A 20,751-nucleotide genomic window follows, 5' to 3' on the forward strand; every position below is an offset into this window, starting at 1 on the left:
TTAAAGGCATCGGATGTCTCTTGAAATAAACCTGCAATAGACTAAGTGGGACATGTCCTGTGGAAATTAAATAATCCTTTTTAAAATCTCTACAATAAACAGGAGAATGCTGAAGTTCCAGGAAGAAAGCTTGTTACTGTTACCGTTTATAGGACTCACTTCCTTTAACTATGACAGATCAGTTTACTGCAGGGGCCTGAGAGAAAAATCGTACCCTTTAGAAAAACAAAACAAGGGTCGATGAGGCGGCTTAGTGCAGACTGCCGAGCCAGGGGTCTGAGTTTGAACCCCAGAACCCACACGGTGGAAGAACTCCCACGAACTGTCCTCTGCCCTCTACATGTGCACCATGGTACACAAGCCCCCCCCCCCAAAGTCGTCGCTTAATACAAAATAAAAAGCCAGGGGACAGCTTAGTGAGAGAAGTGTCACCAGACCTAGGATGCATGCTGGGACCTCCTTGTCCTTGACCTCTAGGGTCCACAGGTGCTTCCCTCAAGGCTGAAGGCTCCTAAAGACTCACACACCTAGCCCAGAGGGTAGAGTGGTGGCGCACGCCTTTAATCCCAGCACTTGGGAGGCAGAGGCAGGCGGATCTCTGTGAGTTCTAGGCCAGCCTGGTTTAAACACAGTGAGTTCTAGGAACAGCCAGGGCTGTATAGAGACAATGAACTGTTATCCCGTATCAAAATCCAATCAACTACCCAGTCACAGGGAAACCCTGAGTGCACATTCCCAAGTGAAAGAAGCTAACATTAATGGTCCCTAATGTAAACTAGACTGCGGGTGGCGGGGCCTCAGGCTCACTGGTTTTAAGGAATCAAAAACAAAAACACCTCAAATACCCAGTGAGAGATTTAGAAGTTTTCTGAAGGAGACCCAGGTTAAGTTCCCTTGCTTGCTAGGGAGGAATACACATAGCAAGCCCGCAGTTCTTTCTGTACCCCAAATGACTTACAGAAGTAGGCCTTGCACTAGGGAGGGAGGTGGTCACTTGATGATGTCACATTCAAATGGCTCTGGTGAAGAGCACAGTCTCTGCTCCCAAGTCTCCCTCTTGAGAAAGGAACTTCCTAGTTGTGCCCATGTTCAGTGAATGGCAAGTGAGGTGCCAGACACCTTCAGGTTCACACTCATCAATGCCACACGGCACAAAAGGTTAGAGGGCCTTTGCCCTCAGGAAGCAGTTCTGTCTGGACAGAGTACAGCACACAGATACCAGGAGGGGAGATGTGCAGGAATACGTGCAGGCGGTACCTGGACAAGTCTGCCAAGAGTCAAACAGCAGAGTTGCCTGGACACAGGTACCTTGTAAAACACAGTAGCCAGTGGGAACTCTGGCAAGTAGAATCAGTCAGGAAGGGTCACAAGGGTTCTGGAGGACATTAAGGGGCTGACTTTTGGTCTGAGATAAGCACCTGGAGGAACAACAGTCATGAACTCCACAATGCTTGGATAGCAAGCATCATCAGACTGAACACATTTTGCACCCTCCCTCAAAGGAGGTTAAGTACACACTCTGCCATCTAATGGCAGATTCTGCTCATTGTCATCTTACAACTGTCCCAACCAAAGGCAGGAAAAGGCACAAAAATGATTATGTAAGGGATTGTAGAATCTGCGTATCAGAAAGCTGGGCAAGGTGAGTCGTCTGCCCCCGCCCCCAGGGTTTCTCTGTAGCTTTGGAACCTGTCCTGGAACTAGCTCTTGTAGACCAGGCTGGTCTCGAACTCAGAGATCTGCCTGCCTCTCCCTCCTGAGTGCTGGGATTAAAGGCGGTGCCACCACCACCTTGGCTGGCAAGCTGAGGTTCTAAGGGTGAGGAAATGATCAAGTCAAGTGGGCTATGGAGTAGCTTACTCAGGCCAAGGAAGGCAGAGCCAGCCCAGGGAGGGAAGGGGGTGATCACAGCAGTAAAGGAGGAACAGGGAGCATTGGTTATGAGGAAGGGTGAGGAACATGGGCTGTCATCTTAAGACCCGGAGTATGCTCAAGTCCAGTCACGCTTTCCTGCCAGCAGATTCTAGATGCCCCAACACTTACCTTTGGAGTTACCCATTCCTTTCGGCTAGGAGTCTGTGTCTTGACCATGCACTTGGTCCAGGCAGTGACATCCCCAGTACAATAGTAAGCATCACTCTTAAAGACCAGCTGGCCTGAGCACTCCTTGCAGGGCAGGAGGGCCCCGAACGCCATGCCATCAGCAACACGGTCCAAGATCTGAAGAAACATGTCAGAGACCAGAGGCTCAGGACATGACAGCAACTAATGGAGACGGAAGAGCTCTCAAACAGACCCTATTCCCTAGAAAGAGGTTGTCTCTGGGCTCTACCACAGCTCAGCTGCTAGCTTACAATACAGGCCAGGCTTTACACTTGGGGGTCTTGCGGCAGCCCCACCTCAGGAAATTAGAAAGCCAAGGGAGGCCTACAGCATACATTCTACTACACAAGGAGTGGCCCAAGTAGGCGCAGGGTGGGTTTAGCAGCCCCGGGACACATGGCAGCAGACAGCAGAGGTCCTTGGGTCAGTGCTATCCGTATATGAACACACAAGGTACTGTGTACCAAGTAAAAGTACCTTCTCACCTTGGGACTTCACCAAGTTCTAAATCAGAACAAACATAAGGCAATGTATGGTATAGCTGGGAAAGCCTCCCAACTGAAGGAGACGGTGAGCCGTGACTTCTTTAAGTGCCTTCTTTGTGTTCCCCCCAACACAAAGGCAGCTCACCGCGGACTCTCCAGATGGTACTTGCTGCTGATTGAAGATAAGTAACTCCTTCAGGTCATTGATGGAACACACTTTCTTCAGTTCATCTTTGATATTCCAGATCAGGTCGTTCTGGGCCTGAGGATGAGACCCCACAATGGAGATCAAAGTTAAAAAAAAAAAACAAAACAAAAAAAAACACAAAAAAACCAAACACACACACACACACAAAACCCCTTGTTTTCTTACCATACTAAAAATTGCATTTATTAACGTGCATACACTGACATGTTCCATAGTGCACATATGTAGGTCAGAGAATAGTGTGTGGGATTTGGTTCTCTCCTTTCATATTTTAAGCTTTTTTTTTTTGACAAAGGGTCTATTATGTAGCCCTGGCTGTCCAGGAACTTGCTATGTATATTAGGCTAGCCTTGAAAGCCACCTGTGTCTGCCTCCCAAGCGTTAGAATTAAGGTATGTTATCACACCCAGACCCCTTAATGTAGTTTTTGGAGATGAAACTCAGAGGACTAGGACAAGCAGGGGCTGGTGAGCGCTGTGTTGGTCTTGGGGCTGGCCACAAGTCTGGTGGTAAGGTTGTTGCTACTGAGGCAGAGGTTATGGGTCTTCTTTGGGGGGGCAATAAAAGCCTGGGCTGTACACTTCAAAAGTTTAAGTGGTAACCTTTAGGGAGAGACTAGGGTAAAACAGGATCTCACTCAGGAACCCAGGCTGCCTTCAAACTCATGGCAATTCTCCTGCCTCAGTCTCTGCTGAACTAATGAGTTAATCAAGAGCTACCTTGATTAACAAAATGGCTCATGGGAAAAGTCTCTTGCTACTAGCTTGATGACCTGACTTTGACCCCTGGGGCCCACTTTGTAGAAGTAGAGAACTAAATCCGGCAAGTTGTCCCGACTTCCATATGAACACCATGTACACATGCAAAATAATTAATATAAAAATAAGAAAAATCAGACTGGAGAGATGGTTTAGAGATGCAACCACATGGTGGCTCAAAACCACCTCCTTGGGCACCAGGCAAGCATGTGGTACACAAACATATATGCAGCGTCCTTATTGGCTGAGCTCTATCACTGGAGTGGCAGGCCCCATCACTGAGCCTTCCACTGCAAACCCTTGATGGAGCTGGGCTCTTCCTCCAAAGCCAGCCTGGCCAACTCCACCCACCGCCAGGGTTTAACCCTCAGGCAAATCCATGTGTACATCAACATAAGCCCAGGCAATGTTCTTAGAAAAAACTCGGCAAAGTATAGAAGAGACCACTCGTAAAACTGAATCCCTGCTGGGCGGTATGATGCACACCTTTAATCCCAGCACTCAGGAGGCAGAGGCAAGAGGATCTCTGATTTCAAGGCCAGCCTGGTCTACAAAGTGAGTTCCAGGACAGCCAGAGCTACAAAGAGAAACCCTGTCTCAAAAAACCAAAAGATTGAATTCTCTATTGCACAGGGCCCTGGTGTCAACCCCCATGAAAGCTGTTTTAAGAGACACAGAGAAGCAACTACAAGTTCTGGGTGGGGCTTATGGCCCCAACACCCAGTTAGATTCCTTAGTCTCATAGACACTCAAGCTCAAGCAGGAATCTACGTGATCTCTTCTGGAACTGGGACTTTAAATCTCGATTTCAGTGTCTACTGAGTGCCCACTCTTTGCTGTTGCTTTAAGTCCCACCTCATTTATTCTCACAACTACTGGCCAAGGAGGCAGGCCAAGATGAGCCTCCACCTTCCCTGGGGCAGCAGGCACGGTGGGCATCACATATCAGGCTGCACCTCCTAAGCTGGAAAGGAGAATGCTGGTCCTACTACACCATACAGGCTGCCATTAATGCCAGGGCAAGACACTGACCCCACTAATTGAGGCCATTACCTACACGCACTCCCTGCTTCCCAGTTCGCTGGGCCCTCAGTACCATCCTTTTCACTCTTCCCTGTAGCAGAAACACACTGGGACACCAGGAGCAGCAGTCTATGAACACAGGTTTCACAGAAATGGCAGAGCTATTTCTCCTTTACAGCTGAGGGAGGAGCTGAGAGGGTAATTCAAACTTCTGGCTTGCTCTTCATCACTGGCCACATCGGGGAGAAAGTATCAGCACACCCTCTGAAGGGAATGTGCCGTGGATTATACCCATTGTTAATAAAAAATGTATTGGCCAATAACAGGGCCAAGAAGAGATTGGGCGAGACAGCCGACACAGAGAAAATGATGGGAGGAAGGGAGGAGTCAGGAGAGTTGGGAGAGTCAGTCAGTCAGCTGCCGAATGAGCAAGACACGTAGAAAATGAGGTAACAAGTCATGAGCCATGTGGCAAGGCATAGATAGAAATGAGTTTAAGTTAACAAGCCTGAACTATCAGCTGAGCATTTGCAATTAACGGACGCCTCTGTGTGTTTATTTGGGACCAAGTGGTCAGGACAGAAAGCTTCCATTTACAGGAATGCAAAGATGAATAAAAATCAAAGTGGGAATGGCTAGAGACGACTCAACTAGAGGACCTGGGTCCAATTTCCAGCATCCACATGGCGACTCACAACCTTCTCTAGTTCTAGTTCCAAACAACCCTGTACCCTCTTCTGGCCTCCGTAGGGAGCAGACACACAGGCAGGCAAAACACCCGTTGCACATTACACTCAACTCAAGCAGAGGGCTCCACCAGTCAAAATGAGAAACTCAAACAGAAGGCCCCTGAAAAATCATGTTCCCAAGAAGAGACTCACTGTTCTCTGTCCAAACGTTCTCTGAGTAATAACTGTTTCTCCGCCCCAACACAGCACAGCAAGAGTGATGAGCCCCTCTGGTCGATGACCATTGATTTAGTGGGGGAAATTCCTTTTTGTTGTTGTTGCCTTGTTTTTTGTTTACTATTTTATTTGTTTATTTATTTATATGCTGTTCTGCATGCCAGAAGAGGACACCAGATCTCATTCTAGGCGGTTGTGAGCCACCACGTGATTACTGGGAACTGAACTCAGAATCTCTGGAAGAGCAGCCAGTGTTCTCAACCAGAGCCATTGCTTCAACCCATTTTGTTTCTTTTCAAGGCAGGGTTTGTCTGTGTAGCTTTGGCTGTCCTGGAACTGGCTCTGTATACCAGGCTGTTCTCAAACTCAGAGATTCGCCTGTCTTTGCCTCTTGAGTGCTGGGATGGGGAGATTCCTTTTTTATTGCATGCTTTCCAGTCCCTTTGTTAAAAAAGACCTTCATTTTAAAAACTGGGAAAACTTTCTCCTTAGGCCTCCAAGGTATCTACGCTAAGAACCTCTGGCATCTGGGGACTTAGTCCTTAATACTCAGGAGCAAGCCTGCAGCTAAGATAGTGATACCTGGGTTGGAACTGAAGCATCACTTTGTGTAGCCCAGCGAGTCTGGGGAGACGTGGCACATTCTACAGTGTTGGTCCATGCCACAGGCCTGGCATCTGAGTCTAATGTGTCCCATCACCCAAATAAAAATGACTTCTGTGAAGGGGAGAAAATAAGCTGGGAGAAAAGCCTCGTGGCCCAAGAACAGTCACATATGTGAGAATTTACACTGGTCTTGCTAAGTAGGGACAGCCAGATGTCCTCCTGCCCAGGACTCACCTTGAGGGCCTTTTCCAGCTTACTGTCCTTGTCCTTTCCTTTCTTAGATTTCTTCTTGGCCACCTCATCTGCTCCATCCACCTCGTCACCTTTTCTCTTTCTGAAAGACACAGGACTTATTTAAGAACCAGAGCCTCCAGTACAACAGGACACCCAGTGTGACCGGGTTAACATGCCTCAATGTCATTTTAACCCCATTAGCCCCTCTTCCACCTGCCTTCTCTGTTCTCAGGGAGCAGCTATGACTTTGACAACATCTTTGGCCAATGAGGGGCCTGGAGCTCACCTTAGTGTCTAGAACAACCAGGACACACCAAGGGCTCAGGTCACACCTGATGCTAAACCCCACGTCTCTTACACACAAAGTGACAGGGGACTGTGGAAAAGCCAAACACAGCTACTAGAACTGAGCCTAACTGGGTGGTGATGGTAAGCACTTGTAATTCCAGCACTCGGGAGGCAGAGACAGGCAGAGCCCTGTGAATTTGGGGCTAGCCTGGTCTACAGAATGTGTTCCAGGATAGCCAAGGATACACAGAAAACCCTGCAGCCTGAGTTCACCCTGTACTCTGCAAAGCCATGTGCTAGGGGAGGAGCAGCATGCACCTCGCAGGACTATGGTGCTAACAAGATGAAACAGCTCACTCGGACACAGGACTGAGAGGAGGGTCTGGCATACCAACCATGCTCAACACACCCCAGCTCTCCAGGCATAATGGTAGCCAGAGAATCCCAATCCCCTATGCTCTAAGAGTCCAAAACATCCTCACCACTGGCCTGACTTGCTAGCTTCACACTCCAGAGGCACCGGTGCTGCTCCAAGAGCTTGTGTTAGGATCTGGAATGGTGCAAGCTTCTTGGTAACAGTGGTATAGACACTGCTCATGAACACAGTACACTGCTCTATGCCGCAGCATGCTTGTTCCAAGTCACCCTAGACGCTAACTCCATGTGTGGGCCCACCTATCCACCACTGTCCATCTACTTATGAACAGCCACGATTCACCCAGAGACCCAGACAAAGAAACACACATGTGGTGGACTTTCTCAGGGTGGTAAACGATGGCCATTAACATGTAAGGGAACTACCTGACTGGTCTAAGAGCATCTGAAGGCTGTATAAAAAAGCGGCACAGGGGGCTGGAGAGATGGCTCAGTGGTTAAGAGCACTGCCTGCTCTTCCAAAGGTCCTGAGTTCAATTCCCGGCAACCACATGGTGGCTCACAACCATCTATCTGTAATGAGGTCTAGTGCCCTCTTCTGGCCTGCAGACATACACACAGACAGAATACTGTATACATAATAAATAAATAAATATAAGAAAAGAATTTTTAAAAAAAGCGGCACAGTCTGCTATACCAGGCCTGAGGGCAGAAGTTCAGAGTGCCTGGAGGTAGATCTCATGACTAGTGAGCTGCCAGAGGTGGGGGGTGGGGGAAGAGGTGCTGGAATAGCAGATGCCCCAGTTTCTCTGCTGTCCTGATACCACAGGCCTCCTCAGGACTCCACATTTTAATCACAGCCAACCTACCCCTCACTCTTGACTCCTGGGAGCTGCTTCTTTAGGGCTTCTTTGTCCTCCGCAGAGAGGAGGCTAAAGCCCTTGAATTGGCTGGCACTATACTCAGGCCGGAAGCCCAGCTCCTCCCGGTTCTTGACAAAGCAAGTTGGATGGTACCAGCGGTCGATCATACCCAGCTGAGGCTTCTCCGGGTCCAGCATTTTCTTAGACAGGCGCACCTGGCCCTGTAGAGACAATGTGGCACATAAGGAATGACAAGGCCGGACAGGGGAACAGGTAGCCTAAAGCCCTGAGTTCCAATCAAAGCACAGGTAGCAACTCAGAAAATTTTGGCTCTTATGCCACCAAGGATTGTGGGTACCCTTAGGTCCCTGCACTAACATTCTATGAGACTGACTCCTTGCACTGTGGATGACTATCTACCCACCCACCTGCTCAGACAAGCAACAAAGTACTAACACTTTCCCCAGGAAGGGTTAAAATGCTGACATGGTGTGCTGGTCAGCAGTGGCACTGCACCATTCTATAAAGGATTCAGTGCAGCAACTTATCCCAACAGGGACTTTTCACCTATCCTCCACTCTCCCGAGGACTCCGTGGTTGCTATACCTAAGGGTTCAGCTAAGTTGCAGGTAAGCAAGAGCTGGGTCCTGCCAGCCTGCCAGGTGTACAATTTCTACAAGTGACATTTCTAGAAGTTTCCCACCTGTGAGGCAGTGGACAAGAACCCAGTGAACAAGGTTCCTGATAATGCAGAAATCTCCATCCAGGGTTGAGTGATACTCGAGCACAGAGCAGGCTGTGCTCCCCTTTTTAATGGTGGAAGGCAAGGACAGTTAATGATTATGTTTTCCTCTGTCTTGTGCCTACTACATTTGGCTCTTGAACTATTCCCAAAGGCCTTTATACCATCAGACTGTGATGCTCTTGGGAGGTGGTAGAAAGCCTACTAGAAGGTTAGAGCTTTGGGTTTCCCTTGATATTAAGATGTTGGTCTTTCTGTTTTGCATTCCACAAGATGAAAAGGACTCCTGTGCCAGGTTCCTGCCATGTGCGATGCCACCCAAACAACAGGGCCAAGGAACTATGACTGAAACACCTAAAACTGAGAGCCAACACAAAGCTCCCTCTTCAGGTAGACGATCTCTGGCATTGTTACCATACAGAAAGTTGACTCACGCACCTCACAATACTCCAAGGGAGAGAAACCCTTCACCAGTGCTAAGTGAATCATGGCAGTAGAGAAGAAAATGCTGGCAAGCACAGACACACCTTCTACCCTGTTCTCAGTAGCATATCCAGCCAGCCACCCCACCCGACTGGCTGCCAGCCTTCAGGGGCAAGAACTAGTGGCAGGGTAGGCTGGTCTGAGTTACTCCGACAAACCAGGATAACTGAAGGCCCACACAGCCCTCCTAACCTCAAACCAATTACACAAGAACTCCCCCGAACCTGCTTGACTTTGGGGACCTATGCCGACGCTTTCCAAGATCTTTCTTCCAGGGCCCCTGCCCATGGAGGCAGCTGCACAAGAGCAAAGGACTCGGTCTGCCCAGAACTGTCACTCCCCTCTCTACAAGGCTCTCCACTGTATTTCTTTCTGACCATGGGTGCGGAGCCAAAATGGAGAGGCTGTTTGCTCTTTTCTCCTGAGATAGCCAACGCCCCCCACCTAAGGTGAGATCCCACAAGTGCAGACACTGGCTCCCCAGCGCACCTTTTCTATCTTCTCCATACAGCCCTTGCATGTACTCCTGTTGGACTTGGCGTATTCTGCTGTGAAGTCACCCAGTGTCTTTTCCGCCTTGCCGCCACTTCCATCTTGGCCTTTGCCTGAGGAACCAAACATACATCACTGCTCAACTCTGCAGCCTCACACTGCAGTCCCCAAATGTCCCCATCTTCTGTCTTCCTCCTCCCAGGATCCTCCCACAAAGACATTGTGATTTGGGTGAACACAATCAGTTTAGGTCATGTCTACTGGCAACAACTATGGTTACTTTTTGTTTAATTTCCAACTCAGACTTCTCATTGCTATTGTGCTTTTATGATTCAAAGTTAAGTGTTGAATTGAAAGGAATATTTAAATACAGATCAACCTCAAGCCTATATAAGAACTGAACATATGGTGAAGGGCTTAAGGGGGAGACAAAAAGCTAGATTTAAAAAGTTTATTTACTTTATGTGTATGGGGATTTTGCTTGCATGTCTATGTACCACTTGTACACATGGTGCCTGTGGGGTACAGAAGAGGGTGCTGGATCCTCTGGAAGTAGAGCTATGGACACTGTGAGCTGCCATGTAAGTGCTGGAAATTAAACCCAGGTCTTCTAGAAGAGCTTCCAGTGCCCTTAAGGGCTGAGTGATCTCTATAGCCCCTAGATTCATGCTGGATGCGGTGGCATATGCCTTTAATCCTAGCACCTAGGAGGCAGGGGACAGCCTGGTCTATATAGGGAGTTCCAGGAAAACCAGAGCTAAACAGTAAGACCCCATCTAAAAAGTAAATATGACTGAGAGATTGCTTGAGGGCAAAACGTCTGACAACTTTAATTGTATAGCCATGACTCATGATGGAAGGGCAAAGTTGACTGCCACCAATTATCTTCTGGCCCACATATGAATAAGTCAGAACACAGCAACACTCAGGATAGCTTCAGGAATCCACAGAAAAGCTACTAGTAAGTATACTCTGCAAATTTATAGAAAACCAGGCCAATATGCAAATATGAAAGCCATTTCCACATTAGAAAACCAGAAAAAAACAATTAAAGCACATAGCTATTTAAATACATAAAATACTTCAGAGCGTATAATTTAATTTAAATACATAAAATATTTCATAGAGCCCATTCCTGTCATGATGGACTCTTAGTCCGAATAAAATCTTTCCTCTCTGAGTTGCTTTGGTTACACTGTCCTACCACAGCAGCAGAAGTCACGAATACAGAATCTTCCAACAAAGGCCGCTATAACAACAGGAAAGCCTCACTGTCGTCCTATAGCTAACACAAGCTAACTTCAGCCCAAGTGTGTGGGATATTTGTACTGAGTGAAGGAGTACTGCTGGGATTGATGTAATAAAAGGCTGAATGGCCAAAAGCTAGGCAGGAGAGGACAGGCAGGACTTCCGGGGAAAGACAGGAAGAGGAGGAATCCAGACAGGTGGGATATGCCAAGAGACATGGAGAGGAAACGGGAGGTGCAAGATGGAAGAGAGGCAATGCCACGTGATAGACATAGATTAATATAAATGGGTTAATATAAGTTTTACAAGCTAGTTACGAACAAGCCTAAGCTATAGGCCAAACTTTCATAATAAGAAATATCTGTGTCATTATTTGTGATCTGGTGGCCCAAAGGAAAGTCTGACTATACCCGAGTTCCATCCTTGGGACACAATCGGTGTTAAGAAAGAATAGCCATGTATGTATGCAATGACCCCCCCCCCAAATAAATAAGTGTAATAAAATTTATAGTTAAAGTGAAAGATGAGCCACAGACTGGGAGACAGTATAGTCACAATACTTGTGTTTGGCCAGTAACCTGCACCTAGGATTAAGCACTCGTACTGCAGGGATAAAGTACACACTGAAATCATGACTAGTGGGCGGAAAGATGGCTCAGAGTATTTGTTGTTCTTGTGGAGGATCCAGGTTCAATTCCTAGGACCCATCCATGGTGGTTCACAACTGTCCCTAACTCTAGCTCCAGGGGACCCAAAGTTCTTTTCTGACCTCCCTGGGAACCAAGCACAAACATGCAGACAAAACACTCATACATATTTAAAAAGAAAAGTGGGGGAGGGAGGGGAAGAAAGAAATCACGACAAGCTACAGGCTGAGTATCCCCATCCAGAATGCTTGGCATCTGTTCTGGAGTTCAGATTTTTTGTTTTGACTTTTGGAATAATTGCAGATACACAAAACATCCTGGAGTCAGGAGGGACCGCAGGTCTGCACATGAAATCCATCTGTTTCACAGACACATTACACACACAGCCCAAAGGTAAGTGCACAGTATTTCTAGCCTGTCCACGGTTGATTCCACCTGTGGTGCACTGCTGCTCAGTTTCAAGTTTTTGATGAAGGACACTCGAACTTTATCAACACTACAAAGTCTGCGGAATAAATAATCACCAACCCACGGTTACCAACAGAGACCTGGACAAGCAAAGGAACACTGCTCAGCCACAAAAAAGACCAAGGACAAGTCATGCCAAATGAAAAAAGGCAAAAGAAAGTACACACATTTATTTCCTTTTCTCCCTGCAACTAAACCCAGGCAAAACTGACCCAGGAGGCTAGAAATCAGAACAGAAGCCAAGGCGGGAGTGCACACCTGTAATCCCGCACTCAGGAAGCCAAGGCTGTGGCTGACTGTGGGGTTGGTTGTTTTTCTTTCGAGTCAGGGCTTCTCTGTGTAGCCCTGGTGCTCGCTCTATAGACCAGGCTAGGCTAGTCAACTCTCAGAGAACCACCTGCCTCTGCCATAGATGGGAATAAAGGTGTGCAGGTGTGTGCCAACACTGCCCTCCTTGAGGTCTGTTTATATTTTGCTTTGAGACAGGATCTCCACACACACCACTGGGTGTCCTTGAACTCAGAGATCCACCTGACTCTGCCTGAGGTCTGTTTTTTTCTTTTTCCTTTCTTTCATTTTTTTTTTTTTTTAAAGAAAAGAATTAACAGGTTTCCCAAGTATGAGAAGGAAGAAAAGGTACAGAAGTCTTTTATTGGGGTAACCTCTGTGCATAGGACCTGAAAGGCAGTGACCCCACCTCACAGTGAGAAGTTATCCATCCATTCAAGCCCACAGAATGCACAACAGCAAGATCATGATGTGTCAATCAAGTTTCATCAACTGCTGTAAATGCGCTGCTGTGGAGTGAAGGGCCTATGGGAGCACCGCACTCTTGTATCTCTTGGGTTTCCTAAAACTGCTCTAAAAATCAAAGTCCGGCTGGTGAGATGGCTTGGCTGTGAAGGTATATGCTGTGCAAGCCAGGCAGCCCGAGTTCAATTGCAGGAGCCCATGCAAATAAGGAGAGACCCAACTTAGTAAAGCTGTCCTCCACATGCATACTGTAGCATACACGCACATACACGCACAACAGACACTACTACTAATAAAAAAAAATCAAAACTTATTAAAAATGAGAACCATGCAAATTTAAAGGCTACATTTTCAGCGTCTGGAAATACAAAACATCAGACCTCGTGCAATAGACCATGTGGCCGGATGAGGAGATGCTCTCATTCTACCGGTGCAAGACAGAGACAGGGCTGTATTCCTGCCCCCCCTTACACACCTGCCACGCCCCCAGCCTCTGCTGTCTTCTTGACCTTCTGCTGGTCGTCCCATCGCAGCTCAGAGAACCCGTCCACCTCAACATCAGGCTGCCGGATGGAGTGGCCCACCTTCCAGAAGCAGGAGAAGTGGTACCAGTGTGGGACCTTTCCGTCGAACATGGGAGACTAGAAGTCATAAAGCAGGGGTGAGAGAGATGTTAATATCTGTGAAGACCCCAAGCCCACCCTGCCCCCAGCCCAGGCAGCAACGGGAGCCCCCTTCTCTTTCCTGCGGCCTGTCTGGGGTTCTCTCATGCCACACAATGACTGGCAAATAGACAAGACACAGCTTCCGGCGTTTCACCTTAACTATTTTCCTAAAAGCTAAAAATTATAGCTGCCCCACTCCCATAATCCACTGTCTCAGGACAAGAAGCTGGCCCCAGGTTTCTTTTAGGGAACGTGCTGCCTTTTAACTTGCTGCACCGCCTAGTGATAAACACAGCACATCTCAGGGTCCCGGCGACCCCTGTACCCATTACAAAGCTTGGCAGCAGCACTTGAGATCAAGGTGGCCCAGAAGTGGCTCTTACGAGCCCCTGCAGTTAAAAATAATGAGGAACAGGACCCCGATGAGCCAGGCAGAGAAAATGTGTCAGGCGCAGCAAGGTTTGCACAGGTGACTACAAGGAACAGCTTCTGTGAGGGGAGGGGGCGAAAAAGAGCCCGAGAGGAAGGAAGACCTCTAGGCCTGGAGCTAGGCTGACCCCTGGCAGCAGGGAGGTACCCAATTCCCACTTGAGCTCATGCCACTTCAGGTGTTTTCTTTCCCTGTGATGCTCTGGGCCCAGTCCTGCCTGTTTTAGAAATGAGGGAGGCACAGGCGTTAACCCAGTTTCCTGTGCTCTTCCTTCACAAACCATGCCTCTGTGAAGCAGCAACCCTGTCTCACAGATGGCAGCAACAACAATGGAGCCGGATGGGACAAGAATTTGACACCAAGGTTCTTCCACCATCCTGATGGCAGAAGAGCTACCTAACAAACTGCCTTCTGATAAGATGGCCCACGACGACGACTGCCTTCAAGGAAGAGAGAGGCGAAGGCCAAAAAGATAAAAATATTAAAGCAGCACTGAACATAAGCACCACGTTGAGGTTATGGAGACAAGTGATATTTTGAAGAAGCATGGCAAGTCAGGTACTCCAATAATCACTCCCACTCCTTTTCAGATGCATTAAAATGTAAGGCTGAGGGCTGCAGAGATGGCTCTGTGGTTAAGCTGCTCTGTCAGAGGGCCTGGGTTCAATTCCTAGCACCCCCATGGTGATTCACAACCAGCTGTCACCCAGTCCCAGGGGATCGACATCTTCTTCTGGTCTCTTTGGGCACCAAGTACATGGTACAGACACACATGTAGGCAAAACGCCCGCAGACAAAAAAAAAAATCTAACATCAAGTCCTGCCTAGGTGACCCAACAGTGACTGTTCTAGGGCCTGCAACTGAAAGCGCCTCAAGACTTCCTCAGGTGCCTCAAGGCCCCACCCACCGCTTCCCTCAAGGTTGTACAAGCCAGAAGAATCTACTCCAATTCCATCGCTGGTGCTGGCAGAACGCTTATTCAGTTTCAAACCCACAGAGAAAAGGAACAGCAGAAAAGACAGCCTCTAAACCAGACAACAAATGGCATTTCTGAGCGGACCCAACATGAATGACAACAGGCAACAGGTTCAGATCCCTGAGCCCTCATGGCTTCCGCCTTCCTTGTTGTCTCTGCTACTCCACAGCGCTCATTCACTCTAATACAAGTGGGCCGTCAATGAGAAACAAAACCTCCTGGTACGGCAAGGCTTGAGAACAACTGGCTCAAGGTCCAGGTTCTACCTAGGAGCTATGAAATAAGCAGGACTTGGGCCAACAAGAACAGAGCACCAGCCGTGGATTGTAAAGGTAGGCCAAGAACTTTGCCTGTAGGAGGGAGATGGCCTTGCTGTGGGCACAGAATGCTCAAATTCTTGTAGGATTACCCTCTTCCTCCCAGTCAAGTGGCCTGAGGGTGCAACTTCTCCCTTCCTAGCCGGCTTTGAAAAAAAATCAGGTTTTTAGTTGCTCAGAGAACAATCCTCCCATACAAATGTAAAAAAAAGGCATTTAAATTTAGAAACCAGAAGAAAGGTTTCTTGCAGGCCAGTTCACAGGACCAACTTTAAACGCCGGGGTGGGGGTGGGGGTGGGGAGGATGAGGGCATGCACTCGGGAGGCAGAGACTGGCAGATCTCTGGGAGTTTGAGGCCAGCCTGGTCTACAGAACGAGTTCCAGGACAAACACCAAAGCTACAGAGAAAACCCAGTCTTTGGGAAAAAAAAAAAAAGAAAGAAAGAAAAAAAAAATCAGTCCCAACTACAACTGAGGAAGAGAATTCCTTATTTTGAATAACAGTTTCTTTCACAATCAATAAAATCCGGAGGAGGGCCTTGAATGCTGAATTAATTATCAATGGCAGTCCCAGACTCCCCGTCTTACTTCTTTTCCTGGACAATGGGAAACAGGGTCATGCTCTCACCTCAGGACTATTCTCTGGCTAACACAGTAAACCCAAAAATGCTTAATGTGTAACGTGGAAAGGAAACTGATTATCTGAAAGGCTGGGCGTGCTGACGCACACCTTTAATCTCAGTAAGAGGACAGAGGCAGGCAGATCTCTTGTGAGTTCAAGGCCAGCAAGACAGTTGACACGTGGAGCCCAAGTCTCAAAACAAAATAAAAAAACCAAACAAACATTGGAAAGACTGGGTGTGGTGGCGGCCAGCACTTCAGAGAGGGAGGCCAGAGAATCTCGAAGATCAGCCTTGAAACCTGGTCTCAAAACCAACCAAATTACTTCTGGGAAAGTACCATTACTTCAAATTTTACTAATACCCCCCCCCCCATAGCTGCCGTAATTAGGACAAGGAATCTCCAATCACAAAGTGATATGAAAATGTAAGCCACCTTTGCTGGGAAGGATGTGGATCCAGGTTAGGAGCCAGTTTGCTCTTAACCTGGAGAGCCCCGAGTTCTATTTACTACCTCCGAGGGTAAAGACCTCAGTTGGAAACAGAGCTCTGAACTGTTCTTCCAATTTTAGGTCCTTCCCTCTAAGCTATCTGCATCTTCCTGCCCTACTTTTGTGAATAAAGTCTCTTAATCAAGTTCCCACACTTGACCGGGACATTTTGGGCACCTCCTCTTCTAGCGCCCAGCGACATCAGCTCCAAGGCTTATCAATCCTCCCTTCACCACGCGGAAAGCGCCCAGGGTGGGTTCCCTGCCCAATCTTGATGGCAAGCAACAAAGATGTGCCTCCCAGTACTTGTGATTTTTATCACCAAAGGCAATTATAGAGACACTGTCGCAGAGCCTGGGACCTAGCTGGTACTTAATAAATGTATGCGAAATGAATGAGAACTGCGTGCCAGGCTTGCTGACTGAGCTAGGCAGTCTAGCCCTTCCCAGGGCGCTAAGATGTCAATTTTAGTTCTTGCCATAATGTGAAATATCAGAAGCAAAGTGGGCCCTCGTACCCACTGGTGAACGTCTTACCCCCACCCCCCCCCCAGTAAGTACCGAACCCCGTTGAGGGTTCTCAGGCCTTTATCCTGAAACACATTACAGCAGCAGGAAGCAAGGGAAATCAATTACCTTGACCATTAGCAGTGAGTATGGGGAGAGGTAGGGATGGGGAGGAAGGAACTGAGCAGGTGAGAACCGCACATGCAAAGGCAGGTATCAGAAAACCAGAAGACTCTTTAACCCACCCCCTCACAGCGTGTACCAACTCTTGAACCATTACGGGAAGCGTCTGTGAACACACCAGAAAGCGCCGAGAAGTCAGTGACCCCGGGAAGTTTGGAGAAAATGTTATTTCCAACTAGAAATCAGGCCCAAAGCGAACGTACTGTAAAGAAACTGAACAGCTTTGCATAATTAAAATAGAAATACCGAGAGAACGGATGTCGAAAGGATAACCAAAAATAGGCTTAAGGGGGAAAAAAATCCCCAAACTCCAAAAGCTCGTCCTCTTTATTCACGTAGGACAAAAAAATCTTCCAGGACAAGGTAGGCCCAAATCAGAGCAGCTTCAAAGATAGCGCGCACATCCTGCACCCCCACCCCCAGAGAAAGCAGTGAAATAAACAAGAACTCTGCGACCACCCAGACCCAGCGGAGAGGCCTGTCGTTTTTACAAAGCCAGAGGCTCGCTCTTCCCGGGCTTTTCTTGCAGGGTTAGCTCAATCCCCGGGAAGGGGTCGGCCCAGTGGGCCTCAAGGACGGCGGCGGCAGCGCTGCGGGCCTTTCCCGCCCTTCTCTCCCCATTACCGTGAGCCGCAGGGGGAGCGCGGCGGCCCCGAACCCAAACAGCCGCCGCGGCCGCGCCGCCCTGCGCCCCCGGCCCGGCCCCGCCGCACCTGCACCATGATGGCCATGCGGAGCGAGTCCTTGGGGATACTCTCGCTGCATTTCTTGCAAGAGGCGCGCCCGCTCTTAGCGTACTCCACCCGGTAAAGCCTCTCCGAGGCCTCCGCCATCCTTCCGCTTGTGCCGCTGCGTCAGCCACACGCTGCCGCCTGTGTGATACCCTAACGTGTCGGTTCCCCGCAAGCGTGCGGCGCCGCCTCCGCTCGCGATAGATTGCTGATGCCTGGCGGCGGGACCGCCCCCAAGCCCGCGCACGGGGGCGGGGCTTCGACACGCGCCGGGCCGGGGAGGGGGGGGTTGCGTGCCAGTGCGTCTGCGCCTGTGCGTCCTGGTCTCACAGCCTCTGGGGCGGGGGCCCCGGAAAACCGATAGGCGCCACCCCTTTTGTCGGTTTGTCCCAGGAAGGCTTCCTTGCTCTCCTAACTTCTTCCACCTCGCCCCACTCCCGTTTTTTTCTAGGTCTGTCTGAGAGCAAGCCGTGCTGACCCTAAGTAGGGCTTTATGGTCTGCAGCCTCCATACTGCTGGCACAGAAAACCAACCAAAGCCTAACTTTTCATTCTTAGTAACTGAAATGCACAACTACAAATTCCAGGAGAATCCGCAGAACCTGTGACTGTTGGCAGTAATTGCAACAGATGTTTTCAAATCATACACTTGGGGAGGCCTCAAGATATTTAAAATTGTCAGCAATTGAAGCTATGGTAATTGTTAAACTTGCTGCTGTTAAAGCTTGATATTTAATGCAGCACGACGATTTTCACATAAGTGGTCTTTTTAAAAATGGTATGTGTGTGGCACAGGGACTCATTATATAACCCTGGCTGATCTGGGACTTGCCAGGAAAATGAACTTCAAGTTCACAAAGATCCCCTTTTACCTCTGCCCTAGTGTGTGGGTAAGCTCCCGGCCTGGCAGCAAATTGGTTGGTGAGCTGTGGCCTGCTTGCCCGTGAGTCTTTTTGAGTCAGCAGGTATGAATTGGCTCCAGGTGCCTTCTGTGCGCTGCCTCCATCTTTGCTCCAGTGAGACCCTGGCAGAGACAGAGACAGAGAGACATAGAGATCAATCACAAAGCTGTTCCCTACCTACCCAAGTCCAGGTGGTACTCCTTCCCCTTTCCCTTGTACCCAGTCCTATGTTTATCCACCTCAACAAATGCCTCTCTTTGCTGCTCTGCAGTGGTTCTAAACTGGGCAGGCTAGGCCACCCCAGACTTAAATAACAGTCTCACAGACCAAATTACAGTGTGTGAATTGGATGCATTGGGGATGTTTTGCCTGTATGAATATTTATGTCTCATGTGTGTGCAGTGGTTTCGGAGGCCAGAAGTTTTTGTATTCCCTGGAACTGGAGTTAGTGATGGTTGTGAGCTTCCATGCAGGTACTGGAAATTGAACCCGGGTCTTCGGAAAGAATAGCCAGTGCTCTTAACCACTGAGTCATCCCTTGTAATACGTTTTTAAAAATCTTGCAAACAGTTGCATTGACTGGAAGTATTCCGAATGTCTACAAAACAGCTGCAACTTTCCCATCACAAAGAAATACTCAGTGAACAGCACAAATATTTAATTTGTTCATTTGCTATGGGTGATGGCAGTGGTTTATTAATCTTTTGCTCTGTCTGCAGAAAGGCAGGAATCGATGTGACAGCTGCTTCAGGCCATTGCTGCCTCATGCAGTCCAGCCTTACCTCAACCTTGCTATGCAGTCAGGACTGGCCTTGAATTCCTGATCCTCCTGCCCCTATCTCCCAAGTACTGGGATTATAGCTATTAATATTATTAAGAAAAATTCCAAAGTTTTTGTAGATTTATTTTTATTTATTTATATGTGTGATTGTGTGGCTGTATACCACATGTGTGCAGCTGCTGCCCTCAGAGGCTACAGGAGGCTGTCAGAGCCTCTGGAATTGCAGTTATAGGTGATTGTGAGCTGCCCAACGTGGGTCCTGGGACCCGAGCTTCCGTCTGGTGCTGCTCTGCTCTTTCCTGCTATGCTGTCTCCACCGCCTGTTTTCATTTTTAAACATACTTTGGGATCACTAATAAGATTGAAATATCTCTCTCTCTCTCTCTCTCTCTCTCTCTCTCTCTCTCTCTCTCTCTCTCTCTCTCTCAATGGCATTTCACTGTGCCATCCAGGCCAGTAGAATGTTTCTCTTGTCTCACCATGGCAGTAGCTGGGACAACAGGCAGACCACTACATCCAGCAACACTGAAAATCTTGGATACGTCACCGTTTTTATCAACTTCCTCTGTGGATTTCCTGTAGTGCTTCGTTTTTAAAGATTTATTTATTAAGTATACAGTGTTTTGCCTGCATATCTGCCTGCAGGCCAGAAGAGGGCACCAAATCTCATTACAGATGGTTGTGAGCCACCATATGGGTGCTGGGAATTGAACTCAGGACATTTGGAGAAGCAGTCAGTGTGCTTAACCACTCAGCCATCTCTCCAGGCCCAGTACTTCTTGCCATTAAAAAAATCCCCCGTGCTATTTATGTTAAATTTAACAGTTTTAAAAAGACTTATTTATTTTATATTTTGCTTGCATGTATGTATGTTTGTACACCATGTGAATGCCCATAGAGGGCATTAAGTCCCCTGAAACTGGAGTTAGAGATAGTGTGAGCCTCTGGGGAAGGGTACAGGGAACCGAGTCTGGGTTCCCTGGGCAAGACTGCAAGAGCCCTTAACCTCTGAGCCCTATCTCCAGCTTCCAGTTGTGTGGATTTTAAAAATAATGTTTATGGTCTTTATATTCCCCTTGTTTGCTTTTAACTTCTAAATGCTGTTTACCGTGGTTCGTGTTGTCTGCTTTCTTAAGAGGATGAGACTAGAGACAGAAAGCTCTGTGATGAAGGAAGAAAATGATCACAGGCGCCTGGGCTGGTAGAATCTAGCAGCCCTGTGGCACGGGAGGCAACGCTGTGGCACAGGAGGCCGCACTGTACTGTTTCCCTGACAGCCTCCACCACACATTGCCTTCTCTTCTCCTCTTTTTCTCCACGATGCGAGACAAGAAGTGTTTGTTGTTGTTTTTCTTGCTGGGGATGGAGTCCAGAGCTTCATGTCTGCTAGATAAACTTTACTGCCGAGCTATATTCCTGGTCCAACAGCCTTATTGTCTTTTTTGAATTATTCAATTATTTATTTGT

At 48.2% G+C, this 20,751-nt stretch overlaps 1 protein-coding gene across 1 annotated transcript in view; it reads right to left on the minus strand.

The window, feature by feature from the left end:
• Positions 1-17,808, minus strand: part of Parp1 (poly(ADP-ribose) polymerase 1) — a 33,216-nt gene extending 15,408 nt beyond the window's left edge. Inside the window, exons 1-7 of the mRNA XM_057770028.1 lie at positions 17,585-17,808; positions 13,157-13,322; positions 9,563-9,678; positions 7,855-8,069; positions 6,323-6,422; positions 2,734-2,850; positions 2,044-2,220 (exon numbers count right to left, since the gene is read on the minus strand). Coding sequence (XP_057626011.1) covers positions 2,044-2,220; positions 2,734-2,850; positions 6,323-6,422; positions 7,855-8,069; positions 9,563-9,678; positions 13,157-13,322; positions 17,585-17,704 — 1,011 coding nt within the window. The 5' untranslated portion in view covers positions 17,705-17,808. The remainder of the gene's footprint in view (positions 1-2,043; positions 2,221-2,733; positions 2,851-6,322; positions 6,423-7,854; positions 8,070-9,562; positions 9,679-13,156; positions 13,323-17,584) is intronic.
• Between the last annotated feature and the right edge of the window lie 2,943 nt (positions 17,809-20,751).

The sequence above is a fragment of the Chionomys nivalis genome, chromosome 5 (genome assembly GCF_950005125.1).
Source record: "Chionomys nivalis chromosome 5, mChiNiv1.1, whole genome shotgun sequence".
NCBI lineage: Eukaryota > Metazoa > Chordata > Mammalia > Rodentia > Cricetidae > Chionomys > Chionomys nivalis.